This window comes from Dreissena polymorpha, chromosome 3 (genome assembly GCF_020536995.1).
Source record: "Dreissena polymorpha isolate Duluth1 chromosome 3, UMN_Dpol_1.0, whole genome shotgun sequence".
In the NCBI taxonomy this organism is placed as follows: domain Eukaryota; kingdom Metazoa; phylum Mollusca; class Bivalvia; order Myida; family Dreissenidae; genus Dreissena; species Dreissena polymorpha.
Window position 1 is genome coordinate 34,848,191 of NC_068357.1, and position 20,000 is coordinate 34,868,190.

The 20,000-nt window shown below is 37.1% G+C and overlaps 1 protein-coding gene across 1 annotated transcript in view; it reads right to left on the minus strand.

Annotated features, from left to right (window-relative positions):
* The window catches only part of LOC127873658 (uncharacterized), a 40,840-nt gene extending 25,524 nt beyond the window's left edge, over positions 1-15,316 (minus strand). Inside the window, exons 1-7 of the mRNA XM_052417567.1 lie at positions 15,180-15,316; positions 11,597-11,780; positions 7,376-7,443; positions 6,765-6,863; positions 4,291-4,503; positions 3,248-3,384; positions 961-1,081 (exon numbers count right to left, since the gene is read on the minus strand). Coding sequence (XP_052273527.1) covers positions 961-1,081; positions 3,248-3,384; positions 4,291-4,503; positions 6,765-6,863; positions 7,376-7,443; positions 11,597-11,780; positions 15,180-15,255 — 898 coding nt within the window. The 5' untranslated portion in view covers positions 15,256-15,316. The remainder of the gene's footprint in view (positions 1-960; positions 1,082-3,247; positions 3,385-4,290; positions 4,504-6,764; positions 6,864-7,375; positions 7,444-11,596; positions 11,781-15,179) is intronic.
* Between the last annotated feature and the right edge of the window lie 4,684 nt (positions 15,317-20,000).

Here is a 20,000-nt window from a genome sequence, read left to right on the forward strand (position 1 = left end):
TTATATTGAAAATTTCTCAGTGTGCTTTCAATAGTTGCTTTATATGGCATGGTAAATATGTGTTTCCAATTAAGATCATTTTCTCCAAAAAGGACTTGCCATTTATTTTGGATTTTGGAGTTTTCTGTAGGGTTTTTAATTTGTAGTGTGTAAAATATTTTATTTGTTTTGTTTTTCTTCCAAGTATGTTTTCTTCAAATGTTGTTTGAGTACATGGTGTATTATTTGTATTGATTTCAGATTTAATATGTATGGGTATGGCCGCGGATTTTTTGGGCAGCTCATGAAATACAACCGCGGATTCGATCGTACTTTCACTCAAATTTACGCGAATCGCGGAAATGACCCCGTACAACTCGATCTGCGGAAATCCGCAGATCCGAAGAAAAATCACTTATATACGTATTTTGCGAGTTACTTGCAGGCTGTTCTGGTTTTATGTTGTTTGCACATAGCCATTTTCACTTTGCTTCTAAGTAGGAAAGGGTTAAGTAGGTGTATTACATTACAGTTTTAACAAGAGATGTTTGTCAGAAACACAATGCCCCCTATTGCGCCGCTTTGAAATAACATTTCAATATATCATTTGGCAGGTTTAGAAATTATCTCCCTTTTAAAGCATATTACTTCCCTTGGATTGTATTTTTTTACTTTTGACCTTGAAGGATGACCTTGACCTTTCACCACTCAAAATGGGCAGCTTCATTAGATACACGTGCATGCCAAATATCAAGTTACTATCTTCAATATTCAAAAGGTTATGACCAAACTTTAACCAAGGTTAAAGTTTTGGGACACACACAATGTATGACAGACAGACAGACAGACAGACAGACAGACAGACCAAAAACAATATACCCCCGATCTTTCGATCCAGGGGCATAAAAATATTCTTTATTTAGACTAGACTTAAGTTTAAGAATCAGTTGATGTACACTGGCCTAGGTCCGGCTAATTTACCTCTTGTGAGCACCAGCTTGAAGGGACCAACAAAGGCGCTGTCTAAGTTCGTGCACTGAGCAAATCTGGACATAGACCATCGAATCTTGTTGAAGGCTTCTTTCTGGTTTCTGTTGGTCATCTAAAAAGGCAAATTATTTATTTGTATCATCAGTACATTTGTGGTAACCATCTATGTGTATTCCTAAAGAAAGTTCATGGATAGAAATTTCAAAATATATATTATCTCTTGCATATATAAAACCTGCTGAGATCCCAGTGTGACATAATCTCCTACATATATGAAACCTGCTGAGATCCCAGTGTGCCATTTTCTCCTACAAATATAAAACCTGCTGAGATCCCAGTGTGACATTTTCTCCTACATATATGAAACCAGCTGAGATCCCAGTGCAAACATTGTCTCCCGCAATAATGGAAACTGCTGAGATCCCAGTGTGACATTTTTGCCTGCGTATGGAACCTGCTGAGGTCACATTGTAAAATTTTCTCCTGCATATAAGAAACCTGCTGTTATCCCAGTGTCACATTTTCTCATGCCTATATGGAACCTGCTGAGATCCCAGTGTGAAATTTTCTCCTGCATATAATAAACCTGCTGTTATCCCAGTGTGACATTTTCTCCTGCAAATAAGGAACCTAATGAGATCCCAGTGTGACATTTTCTCCTGCATATATGGCATTTGCTAAGATCTCTGCGTGACATTATCTCATGTACATAAGAAACCTGCTGAGATCTCAGTGTTAATTTTCTTCTGCATATATGAAACCTGCTGAGATCCCAGTGTTACATTATCTCCTGCATACATGAAACCTGCTGAGATACCGGTGTGACATTATCTCCTGTACATAAAAACCTGTTGAGATCACAGTGTGACATTTTCTAGTAAATATAAGACATCTTTTGAGATCTCGGTGTGCCTTTTTATGCTGAGATCTCTGTGTGGTGACTAGTATCAGTGGAGGTCAATACTCTGCCATAATTTAAAGAGTACTCTTGCTATGAAAGTCAGTCTTGACAATAGATTGCATATGATATCAGATTTTATGATAGCTTAAAAAAAGAGCAAAACAATCCTTAATCTAGTCCATTCCTTGTAAAGTAATAGCTGGTGTTACTGTGCTGTTTCCTATGGGATGACCCCAGCATAATATATTTGTATATAAAATGTTACATGCATCATTCTTCGCCAGGCAATTAACCACTTAATGTATAGCCAGTCTTGTCCAAGAGCTTGCAGCAAATTAATAAAATTATGTAGACACTAGCTTCTGTTAAATGTTTCACATATAAACCCTCGATTGGTCAACACATATAAACCCTCGATTGGTCAACACATATAAACCCTCGATTGGTTAACAGATATAAACCCTTGATTGGTAAACACATATAAACCCTTGATTGGTCAACACATATAAACCGTTGATTGGTAAACACATATAAACCCTCGATTGGTCAACACATATAAACCCTCGATTGGTCAACACATATAAACCCTCGATTGGTTAACAGATATAAACCCTTGATTGGTAAACACATATAAACCCTTGATTGGTCAACACATATAAACCCTTGATTGGTAAACACATATAAACCCTCAATTGGTAAACACATATAAACCCTTGATTGGTTCACACATATAAACCCTTGATTGGTCAACACATAAACCCTTGCATGGTTAACACATATAAACCCTTGATTGGTTAATTCATATAAACCCTTGATTGGTCAACACATATAACCCTCAATTGGTAAACACATATAAACAGTCGATTGGTTAACACATATAAACCCTTGATTGGTCAACACATATCAACCCTCGATTGGTAAACACGTATAAACCCTTGATCGGTAAACACATATAAACCATTGATTTGTCAACACATATAAAACCTTGATTGTTCAACACATATAAACCCTTGATTGGTCAACTATGTCATCAACATGCAGTAACTTGCATTTAATAAAATACATGCGGTTGAATAAAAAAATTACTTCTGATAATTTATCTTGAGTTTCATTATTCCTCCTTATTCTATTTTTAACCCTATCCCACTCAGAAACAAAGTGAAAATGGCTATATGCAACCAGCATGAAACCTGAACAGCCTGCGAGTAGCTCCCAGTCTGTTCAGATTTTAAGCTGTTTGCTGCACATCACAACCTAAAGGCTTGAAAAATGAAGCCTTTAAAACTTGAACCTAGTAAGAAAGGTCTTTAATTTAATTTGATTTTCTAAGGAGGGACTACAACACATCAAAAGTTGAGTGTTTAAAGGTTAACCTACCAGGCACTTAAACTTCTCACGCTGGTCATTCTCGACAGTGTCTTCTATGGCTGCGTAGGTATATCCTGTACCACCATTGCCATCAGTGGACTGCCCCTTGATAGCGTACCACGTGCCCAGACACTTGTAACGCACAACTAGAATATGGAACAAATTTATTATTAACCCTTTGCATGCTGGGAAATTTGTCGTCTGCTAAAACATTGTCTGCTGAATTTCTAAAATTAGCTTTTTCTTCGATTTTTTTCAACTAATACTATCAGAATAGCAAACAGTTTGGATCCTGATCAGACGCCACGATCAGGATCCAAACTGTTTGTAAAGGCCTTGAAAATTCGGTTCCAGCACTGTAAGAGTTAACATTACTAGTCTATCCTACAGTGTTTTATTTCACCCTTTATGGAATGGAGCCAGGCCATTTGGATTTGGAAAAAAACTAATCGTTTTGACCTTGAACTGGGAAGTTAATGTATTTTATTTTTTGCTTACTTATACTTGTAATTTGACAAAACAATACTGTCATATCAATTCATCTCACAGTGATCGACAAAATAACACCCCCAAGAGAAAAATGTGTGCGATCTTCACATGCTGTGGAAAAAAATGGCTAATTGTTTTATTTCTATGGTCTCATGTATATGCTTGCATTAAATACTCAGTGTTTTTATAAAAATACAAAACAAGAGCGGTCTCCATCGGAAGACATATGCCCTCGAAACCTAAACGCAGATTAAGAAACCTAAACATGGACCCTTTGTTCAAGGCCGCGGTCAAATGGGTCAAAATTTGTGCGCGTATGGAAAGGCCTTGTCCATATAATACACATGCATACCAAATATGAAGGTTACATCTGAAGCGACATAGAAGTTACGAGCATTTTTCAGAACCTAAACACAAAGTGTGACGGAAGGACAGATGGACTGAAAGGCTGACAGTGCGATCACTATATGCCCTCCTTTGGGGGCTTAAAAAAATAGTCTTTAATCTAATTTGATTTTCTAACGGATTAAAAATGGGTCAAAATGCATATCTGGGTGGTGAACCTTTGTTGAAGGAGGTAGAGACGTCTCTGCACACAGCGTATGTCATTCGGAACACCTGGTTATCTATATAGCTGGAGCCGGGGTCCTGACAGGCCTGAATTATGTTGTTGGGACTGTCACAGATACCACCACCTCCGTAATTCACTTCATATGTAAACTGGTAGACGCCTTCGAATGTGGAGATGCAGTTTATGTATACAGTGTCTGTCATTCCTGGAGAAGATATAGAGGATATTTGTTGGATCCGGTGGATTATCGATTTTAATTCACGAGTGATCATAGAAAATAATATTTTCACGAGTGGCGCAGCCACGAGTGAAAATATATGTTTTCTATGATCACGAGTGAATTAAAGTCGATAATCCACCGAATCCAACAAATTTTCTTTTTATTTAATGCATTTTTCACAGTTTATAAACATTGTTCAAGAGTTTAACTAACGAATTTTCCTGGGATAATGACGTCATTTCGTCAAAAAAATGACGTCATTTCACAGTCAACAATGAAAATTATCGATAATTCTCACTGATAATTTTCACTGTTTGAAACAGTGAAATTATCAGTTTTAATTCACTGATATTTCTCTATAAACCACCGGAAAGCATTAAATAAAAAGAAATAACAATTATGACAAATTGTTATAGAAAACATACAAAACAAAAAAGTAATAAAGGAACAGCAACATTTAAAACTCTCCTTCATTACATTTAGTATGACATTATAAACTCAATACATTAAATTTTCAGAATATTATGCCAGAGAATTCCAAAGAAAAAACATTAAAAAAACAGTTAAAATCTGAACTAGCTATCTCAGAAGGATGCATGCACATACATTCAAGGATTGTTATATTTATATCAAACTTTCAGCGCGCCATCTTGACCAAACCTGTAATATCAAACCCCAAAACAAATATACAAACAATCATCCATCAAAAAAACGATGAAAAGAATGTTTTCTTCCATTAAGCCTACAACAAGGGACAAAATTGTCACAAAACCAGGTTTTCAGTTGAAAAAGTCTGATAAAGGGAGACAATTCAAAATGTGTATTGTTAACCCCCTTGTGTAAAATTGACCTTGATTACAATTAGAAAACAAGGCTGTTTATAAAACATGCATGCCCCTCATATGGGCTGTAAGTTGAAGTGGAATCCATTGATTGAATACGTTTTTTGTCACTGTGACCTGGACCTTTGACCTAGTGACCTGAAAATCGATAGGGGTCATCTGCCAGTCATGATCAATGTAACTATGAAGTTTCATGATCCTAGGCCTAATTATTCTTTAGTTTTCATCCGGAAACCATTTTACTGTTTCGAGTCACTGTGACCTTGACCTTTGACCTAGTGATCTGAAAATTGATAGGGGTCATCTGCCAGTCATGATCAATGTTCCTATGAAGTTTCATGATCCTAGGTGTAAGCATTCTTGATTTATCATCCTGAATCCATTTTACTTTTTCAAGTCACTGTGACTTTGACCTTTGACCTAGTGACCTGAAAATCAATAAGGGTCATCTGCCAGTAATGATCAATGTACCTATAAAGTTTCATGATCCTAGGCCTAAGCGTTCTTGAGTTATCATCCGGAAACCATTTTACTATTTCAAGTCATTGTAACCTTGACCTTTGACCTAGTGACCTGAAAATCAATAGGGGTCATCTGCCAGTCATGATCAATGAACCTATGAAGTTTCATGATCCTAGGCCTAAACGTTCTTGAGTTATCGCCCTTTCATAGTTAATAGTTTTTTCAAAATCAATCTATTTTTAGTTGTGGCGACCTTGACCTTGGAGATATTGACGTAATTCTATCGTGCAACACACCGTCCAATAATGGTGAACAAATGTGCCAAATGATTTTAAAATGTCACAATGAATCACAAAGCTCATTTATGGCCTTTTGACCTTCAAACTCAAATTGTGACCTTGACCTTGGAGATATCGACGTGATTCTTTCGCGCGACATACCATCTAATGATGGTGAACAAATGTGCCAAATGATTTTAAAATCTCACAATGAATCACAAAGTAATGGCCCACACAAGCTCATTTATGGCCATTTTTGACCTTCAAACTCAAATTGTGACCTTGACCTTGGAGATATCGACCTAATTCTTTCGAGTGACACACTGTCTAATGATGGTTAACAAATGTGCTACAGGATTTTAAAATCTGACAATGAACCACAAAGTTACGGCCCGGACAAGCTCATTTATGGCCATTTTGACCTTCAAACTCAAATTGTGACCTTGACCTTGGAAATTTCGACGTAATTCTTTCGCGCGACACATCATCTAATGATGTTGAACAAATGTGCCAAATGATTTTAAAATCTGAAAATGAACGACAGAGTTATGGCCCGGACAAGCTTGTTCCGCCCGACCACCAGCCCGCCCGCCGACATTCGCCAATCTAATAACCAGTTTTTTTCTTCGAAAAACCTGGTTAAAAAGAGTAACTATCAACTTACTGAACAGTGTGATGACCTCATTCACTGTTGGTAGTAGTTTATAGTTTTGAAACACCTCGCAGTCATTGATATTTGCTGTGGCTGTTCTCAGACAATTTCCTGAAATATGTTTATGAACCCATGGACAGTAAAAGCGTCAGCCTGAACAGTGGACAAAGACCAGCAAAAGAGTTCTAAAACGTTGCTAAAAATGACAAAATTGATAGATAAAAAAGTTATCAAACACACTTTTTTAACCTTTTACCACTTAGATCCATGTATTTTTACGCATTTGTAGTCCCTTAGAAAGTTAAATTTAATTAAATACCTCTGTCACAAAATTCAAGTTTTAAAGACTTCATTTCCAACCCTTAGATACTGATAAGAAGCAAGCAGCATGAAACCTGAACAGACTGCGAGTTACTCGCAGGCTGTTCTGGTTTTATGCAGGTTGCAAAAGCCATTTTCACTTTGCTTCTTATGTGGGAAAGGTTTAAAATGACAAAATTGTTAGATAAAAAAGTTATAAAACAAACTTTTTTAATCATGAAACAATCGATCCTTATGTTAAAAATATTAATTATGAATTATACAAATTATACCTATGTAAGAAACATAAAATATATACATACCTAGTTTGTACTGTAACACATTTTCAGTTCTCCAGAGAACATCCAGGCAATGCCAACAATTATCCGTTCTAAAAATAAAACACAATTGATAAATATTCATTAAGCACATTTGTGTTTTCCGGAGGCACCGGCAGCCAGCGATTTCACCGACTACCAACAATCTTGGCGCTAACTACTTTTCCACAAAAAATAGATTCAAAACAGTGCAAAAACGCTCGTTTTGTTCTTAGTCGCTGGCTACTTTGAAATGTTATCTTCACAGACGTGGAACAGATATACATATTATGTATATTATCTGGATACTGGGCTAGTATTTGGATATTTGTACAAGTTAAAACTAGAAAGGTGTCCCAAGTACATATTTTACCGGAAACAGAATCATATGTTGTGTTCAATATATAATACTTATACAAACAATTAATACAATATATATGTACCATTCTTTTGTAACTGTCGCTACACATAAAGCCTATTTCACATGTGCAACATTGACCTTTAACCCTTTCAGTGCGGGAACCGAATTTTGAAGGCCTTTGCAAACAGTTTGGATCCAGATGAGACGCCACAGAACGTGGCGTCTCATCAGGATCCAAACTGTTTGCTATTCTGATAATATTCTTTGAAAAAAATCGAAGAAAATGCTAATTTTAGAAATTCAGCAGCGACATTTTAGCAGACGACAAATTTCCCAGCATGCAAAGGGTTAAGCAAGTTTCACAATAGCTGGTGTAAACAACATGCTGTATTAAAATATCCACATATTTGCCAATGCACTCAGCAGAAGTAGAAGTAACAGTGATATAAACATATCCTATCTTTATTACCATAAAAAGACTAGGCACAAATTTAAAGTGTTTACTGTGACCACAAGCTTGAAGTGACCCACATCGTTGTTTCATGCAAAACATTGTCCAGATATGATCATTATATGTGCCAATTTATTTCAAATCCCTTCTTGAACGATGAAGTAAAATCCCTACCACTTAGATACCTATTTTTAAGTGTTTTTAGTCCCTTAGAAAGTTAAATTTAATTGAAGACCTTTCTTACCAGATTCAAGTTCTTAAAGCTTCATTTCCAATCCTTAGATACTGATGAGCAGCAAACAGCATAAAAACTGACCAGACGGCAAGTTGCTTGCAGGCTGGTCTGGTTTTATGCTGTTTGCACATGGCCATTTTCACTTTGCTTCTAAGTGGGAAAGGGATAAGACAGACAATAACATGCACTTTCACTACATGCATATCAGGAATATGCAAAAACTCAAGCATCAAAAGTGATCATGAACTTGAATCCATCAAATACTGTTTGCATGCAACACATTGTCTTTATATGATGACATTTAAGCCAATTGATTTCAAAATAAAATTATGCATAACAATCTTATTGGCCGGACATAAAAATGATCTTTCGCTTTTTACATCCAAGGATTATACTAAAGCTTAGTGTCCAATGTGACCTTGACCCTGAAATAAGTGTTAAATGAATTTGCACATGTGACATGGTCTTCCTAGGCTGATCATTTGTGCCAATTATTTCGAAGACCCATAATGTGCAACAAAGTTACACGTCAGACACGAAATATCCCACACACACTTATCATAAACAAACAAACCTTATCCTGGTGGAGGCATAAAAAGGAACACACAATATTTATAGTTTTTAGCCTACAGTATAAGGACATACTTGTATGCATGTATATTGATAAAATCTACACGTATTAAAGGCTCCTGCAAGTGGTCTTAACTCATTCTCAGACATGCCCCAAACATATAGAGGATATTGGTTCATGTCAGTGTAAGATCATTTGTTATTTCATGAGTGATCATAGAAAATATTCTTTTTCTATGATCACTAGTCCGCACAGGCTTATCAGGGACGACACTTTCTGCTTTTACGGTATTTTTAGTTTCAAGGAAGTCCCTCCTTACAAAAAATCAAGTTTAGACGGAAAGTGTCGTCCCTGATTAGCCCGTGTGGACTGCACAAGCTAATCAGGGATGACACTTAATGCACATGCATTAAGCCCAGTTTTCTCAGAACATGACTCATATGTGAAATTTCATTTCAATGTCTGTTAGAGAAATGGAGAAGTTGAACATATCTGTTGATTCACATTGGTCAGTGGGTAGTGGAAGGTGTCCCCTATAGACCTGGAGGTCAAATAAGCACTGAAAGATTGTCTTTTAATATCCCCCCAAAGACATCAAATAAGGGGTGTACCAAAGAAACTGACTCATTGTATAGTGACAGTGCATTGATGGTCCAGAGGAGCCCTGCACTTAACGGGGAGAAGATCATTAATCTTATTTACCAAGTACACAAGGCACACAATAATGCTAAATTGCAGATCAAATTTATGGGCTTGGTAAGTGACCTATATTGTCCAAAGTTTTATCAAAGTATAAATAGTGAAATTTGTGACAGAATAGTTATTTAACTTTGGGCTGGTTAAAACTGATTTCTATTGCTGGTTAATTTGTTAAGCTATAAGCCTGAATAGGCTTGAGCAAATAAAATAATGTGAAGACTGACTTTTAAAAGAAGTTTGTTTTCTGCCTATTTTCTATCATGATAAACATGCATCACATTGCTTCAAATCAGTTAAATGAAGCTCTTATTTTCTCAGCTTCTGACAGCAGGTGACAACAAGATAAAACAAGAGCACCACATAGCGGGTTCCAACGCTTGGCTGTGGGTGCAGTTTTGAATACATGAAAGCTTGTCAGAAGTGACCTTGACCTTTGACCAAGTGAACTAAAAATGGGTGTGGCACGTAGAACTCATCAAGGTGCATTTACATATGAAGTTTCAAAGTTGTATGTGGAAGCACTTTGATTTTAGAGCCTATGTTAAGGTTTAAGCATGACACGGACGACGGACACAGACACCCGACGACGAGCTGGGTATGACAGTACCTCGGGTTTGCTCCGAAAACAGCCGAGCTAAAAATTATGCAAAGTGCAGTAAAATTCAAGTAAAAATGTAGGAAAAGGAGAATCACACACTAAAACAAAATAGAAATGCAGTTACACATTAAGTTTCTTAGAATAATAAAACACTACAACAAGATTCCTGGACGACTCACTTTGTATTGATGCCAAAACCAGCTTAAACCATTTCAATTAAGAAAACTCTGATTTATATGCATTTAATGCTTGTAGGTGTGGTAACTGCAGAACTCCAGATAAGGGACGTACAGCCGTAAATACGCCTTTTTAATGAAGATTTACGCATTTATTTTTATAAACTGGACGTACAATTACGACATTAATATCCATTTTACGCATTTACGAAAAAATCTGGCCGTACCGATATGTCTGCGTCAGGGCGGCGTGATTTGTTGATCTCTAACCTAACTGCGCTTTTGGTTAATTTAAATTACTGAAAAGGTGTAGACTGGGTTCATATATTATTATCTATTCTGTCGCGTGATTTCCTGTCACTTGTTAATCCGTCAAAAACGATATGTCTGCGCGCAATTGACTGCCGGCTTAACCGAAAGCGTCTCAAAACAACACTTTGTTGTCATATAATGACTACATACGGTGTCTTCTAACCATCTTGACATTAAATCTGTAAACTCAGAAAAGGACATTGTCACCCCAATATTAAACGATTTGATTGCATCGGTGGCGTAAAAAGTTAGAAAACACGATGGGAAACGGATCTGACAGTGAAATAAGTGTTCATTTACTTAGCTTACTAGTTGGCTTGTGTTTTCTTGTCAAGAAAAATGAAGAAATAGTATTAGTCATGAGTTTTAATGTGTAGTTGTATTAACATCATAATTCAGAATGGAAAACCTAATACAGTAACTGTTTAAGAAGCTACATATATTTATTATAATTGCTGCAAATGTTTCTGTAAAGTCAGTTATACACCCTTCAATATCCAAGAACATGGGTAGTACAGTACTACCTGTATTTTTGGATATGGTAGTACACTAACAGGTACTAATTGATTTTAAGCGTTACTCCTTTTCTTTCTGTCAGTGGCAGTACCGTTACTAATTTCACAAATCCTTATCTGGAGCTCTGAACTGTGAATAACTGTTGATTTTGATTAAGTTATATAAAAGTTAAAAAATATATATTCTTGAAGGTGGTTCCCTCAACCAAATACAAGACCAACCACGGGTCCATTCCTCTTTGGCCAAACTAACTCCAGGCAATAGGCCTGTTTCCCTGCTTGTGGAACTGTGGAAAAGGGCAGACTTACTGACTCTTCAGGAGAAAGGTATGATTGGATCCAGTTGTGCCAGCCACAGGCTTTGGATGGGTGTAGTTGGACATGCAGCGCAGCTCGCCCCATTTATCGTTGTCCACCAAGAGATTCACACTCTCACCGCCCACCATGGCAAAATACTGACCCTTGAGGTAACCGGGAAACACGCATTGTGCATCTGAAACAGATGTTATAAAGTATAGTGTCTCAATTGACCTTTCGACAGCGAGAGTGAAGCCACGCCCACCGATTTCAAGGGGGGTCACTCCGCCGAAGTCCGTCATAAAAATGGCTACGCGAATCGGCCGCATAAGTGAACCAAAAAGGCCTCATGGTATACCAGAAAGGCCATACAATAGTTTTTATTATCATTGAATAGTGGTGCTGAATATAATTATCATATCTATTAAATAGTCAAAACTTTTTTATTAGTCTACTTAAAAGCCGTTAAATTTATCATCAAAGTCGGCAAAATTATCGCCAATTATCGCATACAGTATGAATTGTTCGTTAGTCACAATATTTTTCCTTGAGTAATAGATGTTTCAGTTTTTTAATTAAAAGCCGTTAATTTTTGCAACCGATGGCAACATCGCAAATGTGGCACAGGTAAGTAAATTTATTATAATAGAAGACGAAGAACGTTTTTATTGAAATCCGATATAACACATATCTACAATTCGTTTGGTCAAAATGACCCATGCGCATTGTTATAATCGTATAACAAAGTCAAAGTCGTCAAAAAAGTAACATACACAATATATTATTATATATTATTATTTCCTCGAAAACTATCTTCTGCAATGTTTAAAATATAAAAAGTTGAAAGAATTTTCATGTACAAAAAAACTCGCTAATCAGACCGGGTTTTCAAAGGGTCATTCACAGTTTGCGGCATCTGTTTTGATAACGGATTAGTAGAAAGCCCACATATGGTGTAAAATGACACTTATTGGCCCCAATTGATAATTACTTGCGCATTTGAAAATAGTTTCTTAACTTACATTAAATTTGGAAGACTTAAACCGAAAGAAATAAAAAATGTTTTATTTTATGTGATATTATTAAAAATAATAACTGATTGTCTTTATTATTACGATTTCATTAGCATTAAACAAATCTAGCAAAGTTTATAATGTCTTATTTATTTGCCGACTGCATTAGAATGTCAAATTTATTTAACGTTGGCCACCTTTGAAAAATGGTTTTAAATGTTCCTTTCTAATTTGTCTATATAGAGGATAAACAAGTACAAAGTTATACTCTTTTTTATAACGTGTCCGTTGCAAAACTTACATTTTCTATTTTCGCGTAGTATCTTATTATAACGACTGTGTTTTGCTTTCGGGCGATCGCTTAATATGTTGAGATTAAGCTGTTCGTGTGGACGACCACAAAGACGAATCCAACGTTTGAATTTTTCAAGGTTAGTACCCGGTTGAGGGAACGGAAAAAACGTACTTCCATCTTTTAACCGTTCTGGATACCTTGTGTCTGAATAACAAGTGCCATAACAGCACCTTTCAACCATTTTCTTTGTTTAAAACACAGAATTACGTATAAGCTTATGTGTCGGACAACGGCGAGTTTGACGGACAAAATGGCGGATAGTAACGGGCCTAATCTATGCTGTAATCTGATTGGTTAATAAGCCTGTCAATCAATCGGCTGTCGAAAGGTCAATTACATAAAGAGGAAAGAAAGTAAAATGCAGTGCGATTACTTTTTCTTTGGATACAGCACTCCTTCTAAATAGAAGATATTGTTCCTGCGACTATTGGTTAAGGGGTGGAAACTGTACAAAGGTGCTCAGTTGGGTGTTTATGATTATAACTTGACCTACGCTCCAGGAGTGAAATAACGTAATACTCAATTTTGTTTATTACACGGGTGTTATTACACTAGTTATATAACTGTGAAATGATGTCATTATTCTAGCGAATTTCTTCAGTTAAACTATTTTACAATGTGAATAAATGGTGAAAAGAGCATAAAATAAAAAGAAAATGTGTTTGTCATGCTATAAATAGAATCTTATATTCGTGGTCATTTTGTATTGAATTTATTAAACTCGTCATCTAAATAAAGAAAAAAACTTGGCAAGCCTTGTTTTTATCTTTAGTTAGATAGCCTTGTTTGTATCTTTATTTAGATGACTTGTTTAATAAATTCAATACAAAACAACCACTCATGCAAGATCCTATATTTATAAACGTTTCCAATAAGTAATAACAAGAAAAATGGTTACTAAATCTACCTAATTTCCCAAAATTTAAGGAGTTGTTAAGCGGGATGGGATGACTGGTTTGTAATATAAAATAGAGCTGGTTACATTGACAATTATTAACATGATATTTGATAGTTCTGGCTTCCATAACTTTAAATGTCGCTTTTTATGATTTTTGACTGGCGCGACTTTATAGTTATGGACTAACCCCAATAGGAAAGTCAACCAGAAATTCCCAAAAAGTTGACAGGTAACAAAGACCGGTCCAAAACAGCTTTTAAATGCAGTTATTGTCTCAAATCAACCACTTGATTGGAAAGATTGACATTTTTCACATTTAACTGATATATTCTTTCACAAAATACTATCTTAAACATTTAAAATTTATCTATTCTGCTCTTACATATCGAGAAAAACAGCGATGTGACAGACTTTCTTGAAATGCGAATCTCCCGAGATTTCACGGTCATATGACGTTATTTCTATTTTTAGTAACATACCATGTGCTCAGGTGTTTTCAAATTCAGAATGACATTTCCCGGTATTTTAGATTATTCTGGCTTGTTTTGTAAACAAATGGTAGTGTAAATACAAACTCAAAGTGCATATTACTTAAAACTACCTGATTCACACTGAAATAAGTCTTATAATCCACCAGACGTAAGTTGTTAATCAAAAATAATAGATCTCAGAAAACGAAAGTATTGTTTACAATTTCAGCAAAAAATGTCAAGGTCAATCCGAAAGTATCCAAATGAAAACTCGTCACGTTACAAAGCGACAATGGCGTCAAAATTGTGAATTTCAGACTGATGGTAGTTATTTTCATCTACTGTAAGATGAATTTTAAACATTTGAACCTTAAAATATTCCCCGATGCAGTAATTTATATTCATTCACCAATATGTGTAGAAATGTATCCAAGAAAATGAGCTTTCTTTGATTTATAGCGTGACATAAATATGTTCCGACACTGGTTGACTTTCGATACGGGGTTCGCTTCAGCGTACAGGTATGTCAATACTATATAAACTGTACGCTGAAGTTTCTTTAGCTAGATATTTGATTACTGAACTGCTTTCATAAAATGTATATCACTGAACTGTGCGGCATCTCTCTGTCTTAATATAAGTAGTCATCAAGAGGTTAGATAATAGACCATATGTTCGAAAATGTATGCTTACGATCAGTTAAACGTTTGAATATTTTAAACCTGAGCTATCAATTGCAAAATGCGGAAATGGCCATTTGTACAGGTAAAGACAGGTAAATAATAAATAATTTATAAACATGGGTTATATGCTCGTCGCGAACTTATTTACAAAAACTGTTTAATTGTTCAATACTTACCGGTCGCTGTAATGGTTAATGACAATGACACATAAATACAAATTAAAAGAATAAGGCACTTCTCCGCAAGCGCCATTTTGAATGTTTTTCATAACCTGCTACCTGAGTCACTGCGCATGCGTGCAGGTAAAAACGGAAAGCTTGTCAATGTGCAGAATGCGGTTATGCAATATTATGTTTTCCAATTTTGCTAGTAGAAATACTTGGCTAGTAAGTCGTTGCGTACGGTTTCGTCTTTCAATTAAAGCTATCGTTTAAAACTGGGAAAAACTGATAACAATGCACTAATAATATTTACTATATGTTTTAAACGCGCTGTATAAAGAAATACGTATTATAAAAATTCAAAATAACACATAACAATGTATTACATTTGGAAAACAATTTTTATTAATTTTTAATCTCAACCTACGAATATGCGTTTACTGAGTATATCAAGTGTTACTGAATGCGGGTCATTATAATTAAATTTATAGTATTTCCAGTTCCAGACGTCAGCAAGGACAAACATGGAGTATAATAAGGTTGTCGAAAAATTCACTCAAGGGTCTATAGCCCCTGATTCACTCAACATCCGCAAAAAATGACTCGCGAAAATCGGACGGACGAACGAACAAATCGTTGACTACTTGTCCTTGTCCCCGCGCCACTCCACGGGGCATGATTACATATACTCTAAAATGCTAGAAGTATAGCTATTCAAAATAAAATTATACAACCGTTAATAAATTTCCCACGGTGGAGTTATATAGAGAATACTAGGTTAGCGTTGAATACAGAGAAGTTTATGTTGCGAGGCTTAGAACGCCGGGAGCGCGAGCCTTGGCGAGCGCTTTCGGTGTTCGAGCCGAGAAACATAAACTTCTCTGTATTCAACGTTAACCTAGTATTCTATTTGTATCCCATTTTTATACCGACATTGACGGTATAACACCATATGGAATAAACTAGACTGTCTCCCACCTTGTTGAATATAACTGTCGCGTGCACGGACTACTTTTATTCTATCACTGATTGATTTTTCATAAGAAATCTCTAGAGTCAAGAAAACTTAAGCTTTAAAATTATACGACCTTCAACCTTTAGATCTAGTCTAAGGACATAAATTTTCGTCATCCGTGTAATGAATCAGCTGATTGATGGCGTCTTAAAATAATGGTATACTTATTGCGTCATTTTTGTGTTGCCATCTTTGTGTAGACGAAACTAGTAATACTAGTATCATTGAGTGCCCAATTTCGACGCATACAAGCAGTTTGTTGAAGTTTTGTTGCTCAATATAGGGATTTATGTAATAAATTTTGTTATTTCATTACACATTTACCTTTTATTTACACATTATAAATTCAATTGATTGTGTTATCAACACAAATAAGTAGAAATACGACATGACCCAAGTCTATGTAACGGCGGCCATATCTGTTGAAAGTGCCCTAAAACGACGCATCTGATTGGTTACCTGATTTCAATGTAAATATCACTCATGTGCAGACTGAATGCATAAAATATTATTTCATTATTGTTGTACTAACATTTGTATCACTTTAAAAGCAATATAGAACTGAAATTAATTAAATAAATTAAGATTTTTAATTTTGGGATGCCATACTTTCTGGCAGTGGTTTTAATAGGGGCCCCTGTCAGCAACCCCTTGTCATAAGCTGTGTGTATGGAAGTAGGTGAATATAACCTGTACTTCTTTTGTGGAACCCACAATTATAATTAAGTTAATGAAAATAAATAAGTAATAAACATAATATTCAATTACATACATAAGCATTTACTACATGTAGTTAAAATTGTATTACAGCATAACCACGACATTCTCGCGACGTTCAATCGACGCTCTCTCGACGCGCGACAAATCAGTCGCCAGTCAATATTTGAGTGTCGCATATCGCGCTGGGTTTTAGAAAAAAAAAATCGCAGAAAATCTTGACTGTCGACTGATTTGTCGCGCGTCGTATTGAGCGTCGCGAGAATGTCGCGAGAATGTCGTGTGTCGACCTTCGAGCGCGACACTCGACATTCTCTCGACGCACGACAAATCAGTCGACAGTCAATATGATATATCGCGAGAATGTCGCCTGTCGACTTAAAAATCACACGACATTCTCTCTTCGCATGACATTCTCTCGACGCTCAATACGATATATCGAGCCAATATCGCGCAATCGTCGCTTGTCGACCTAAAAACCCCTAGGTCAACACACGATATTCTCTCGACGCTCTCGCGACGCGCGACAAATCAGTCGACAGTCAATATTTGAGTGTCGCATATCGCCCTGGGTTTTAGAAAAAAAAATCGCAGAAAATCTTGACTGTCGACTGATTTATCGCGCGTCGTATTGAGCGTCGAGAGAATGTCGCGAGAATGTCGCGAGAATGTCGTGTGTCGACCTTCGAGCGCGACACTCGACATTCTCGCGACATTCTCTCGACGCACGACAAATCAGTCGACAGTCAAAATGATCGCGAGAATGTCGACTGTCGACCTAAAATCACTAGGTCGACACACGACCATTCTCTCGACGCTCAATACGACGCGCGACAAATCAGTCGACAGTCAAGATTGACTGTCGACTGATTTGTCGCATCTTGACTGACGACTGATTTGTCGCGAGTCGAGAGAGCGTGGAGAGAATGTCGTGTGTCGACCGGTGTGGAAGTAATTTTTTCATCTGCAAGCAAGGTGTTATAGTAACTTTTTCAGCTTAAGTAAAATAGCGGCATCTAGTAGCAGCAATAACAGCAGCAGCAGCAGTAACAGTAGCAGTAGTAGCAGCAGCATCAGTAGCAGCAGCAGCAACAGCAGCGTAGAAGCAGCAGTAGCAGCAGCTGCAGCAGTAGTAGCAGCAGTAACAGCAGTAGCAGTAGTAACAGTATTAGTAGTTGTAGTAGTAGTAGAAGTAGTAGTAGTAGTAGTAGTAGTAGCTGCAGTAGAAGCAGTAGCAGCAGCATCAGTAGCAGCAGTAGCAGCAGCAGCAGTAGTAGAAACAGCAGTAGCAGCAGTAGTAGCAGTTGCAGCAGTAGCAGGAGTAACAGCAGTAGCAGCATTAGAAGGAGTAGCAGCAGTAGTAGTAGTAGTAGTAGCAGTAGTAGAAGTAGTAGTAGTAGTAGTAGTAGTAGTAGTAGTTGTTGTAGTAGCAGTAGTAGTAGTAATAGTAATAGTAGTAGTAGTAGTAGTAGTAGTAGTAGTAGTAGTAGTAGTAGTAGTAGTAGTAGTAGTAGTAGTAGTAATAGTAGTAGAAGTAGTAGTAGTAGTAGTAGTAGAAGTAGTAGTAGTAGTAGTAGTAGTAGTAGTTGTTGTAGTAGTAGTAGTAGTAGTAGTAGTAGTAGAAGTAGAAGAAGTAGTAGTAGTTGTAGTAGTAGCGGTAGTGGTAGTGAGACTGGTAGTATTGGTAGTGGTAGTGAGACTGGTGGTAGTGGTAGTAGTAGTTGTAGTATTAACAGAATCAGGAGTAGTAATAGTAGCAGTAGCAGTGTAGTTACAGTACCAACACCACCAGCAGTAGCAGTTGTACTAGTTGTAGTAGTAGTATAAGCTGCAGTAGAAGCAGTAGCAGCAGCAGCAGTAGCAGTAGTGGCAGTAGCAGCAGCAGCAGCAGCAGTAGCATTATTATTATTATTATTATTAGTAGTAGTAGTAGTAGTAGTAGTAGTAGTAGTAGTAGTAGTAGTAGTAGTAGTAGCAGTAGCAGCAGCAGCAGCAGTAGACGCAGTAGTAGCAGCAGTAGTAGTAGCAGTAGCAGCAGTAGCAGAAGTAACAGCAGTAGCAGCAGTAGCAGGAGTGGCAGTAGTAGCAGTAGTAGCAGCAGTAGTAGTAGTAGTAGTAGTAGTAGTAGCAGTAGAAGTAGTAGCAGTAGTAGAAGTAGAAGTAGTTGTAGTGGTAGTAGTAGTAGTAGAAGCAATAGTAGTAGTAGTAGTAGTAGTAGTAGTAGTAGTAGTAGTAGTAGTAGTAGTAGTAGTAGTAGTAGTAGTAGTAGTAATAGTAGTAGTAGAAGTAGTAGTAGTAGTCGTAGAAGTAGTAGTAGTAGTAGTAGTAGTAGCGGTAGTGTTAGTGATACTGGTAGTAGTGGAAGTGGTAGTGGGACTGGTGGTAGTGGTAGTAGTAGTTGTAGCAGTAGCAGAATCAAGAGAAGCAATAGTAGCAGTAGCAGTGTAGTAGCAGTTCCAGCACCACCAACAGTAGCAGTAGTAGTTGTTGTTGTAGTAGTAGTTGTAGCTGCAGTAGAAGCAGTAGCAGCAGCAGCAGCAGCAGTAGCAGTATCAGCAGTAGTTATAGTAGTAGTAGTAGCTGCAGAAGAAGCAGAAGCAGCAGTAGCAGCAGCAGCAGTAGCAGCAGCAGCAGCAGTAGCAGCGGCAGCAGTAGCAGTAGTAGTAGTTGTAGTAGTAGTAGTAGTAGCTGCAGTAGAAGCAGTAGCAGAATTAGCAGCAGCATCAGTATCAGCAGAAGGAGTAGCAGCAGCAGTAGCAGTAGCAGCAGTAGCAGCAGTAAAAGCAGCACCAGTAGCAGCAGTAGCAGCAGTAGCAGTAGTAACAGCATTAGTAGTTGTAGTAGTAGTAGTAGTAGTAGTAGCTGCAGTAGAAGCAGTAACAGCAGCATCAGAAGCAACAGTAGCAGCAGTAGCAGTATCAGCAATAGCGGCAGTAGCAGCAGCAGTAAGAGAATGAGTAGTTGTTGTTGTAGTTGTAGTAGCTGCAGTAGAAGCAGAAGCAGCAGAAGCAGCAGCAGCAGTAGCAGCAGTAGCAGTAGTAGAAGTTGTTGTAGTAGTAGTAGTAGTAGCTGCAGTAGAAGCAGTAGCAGCATTCGCAGCAGCA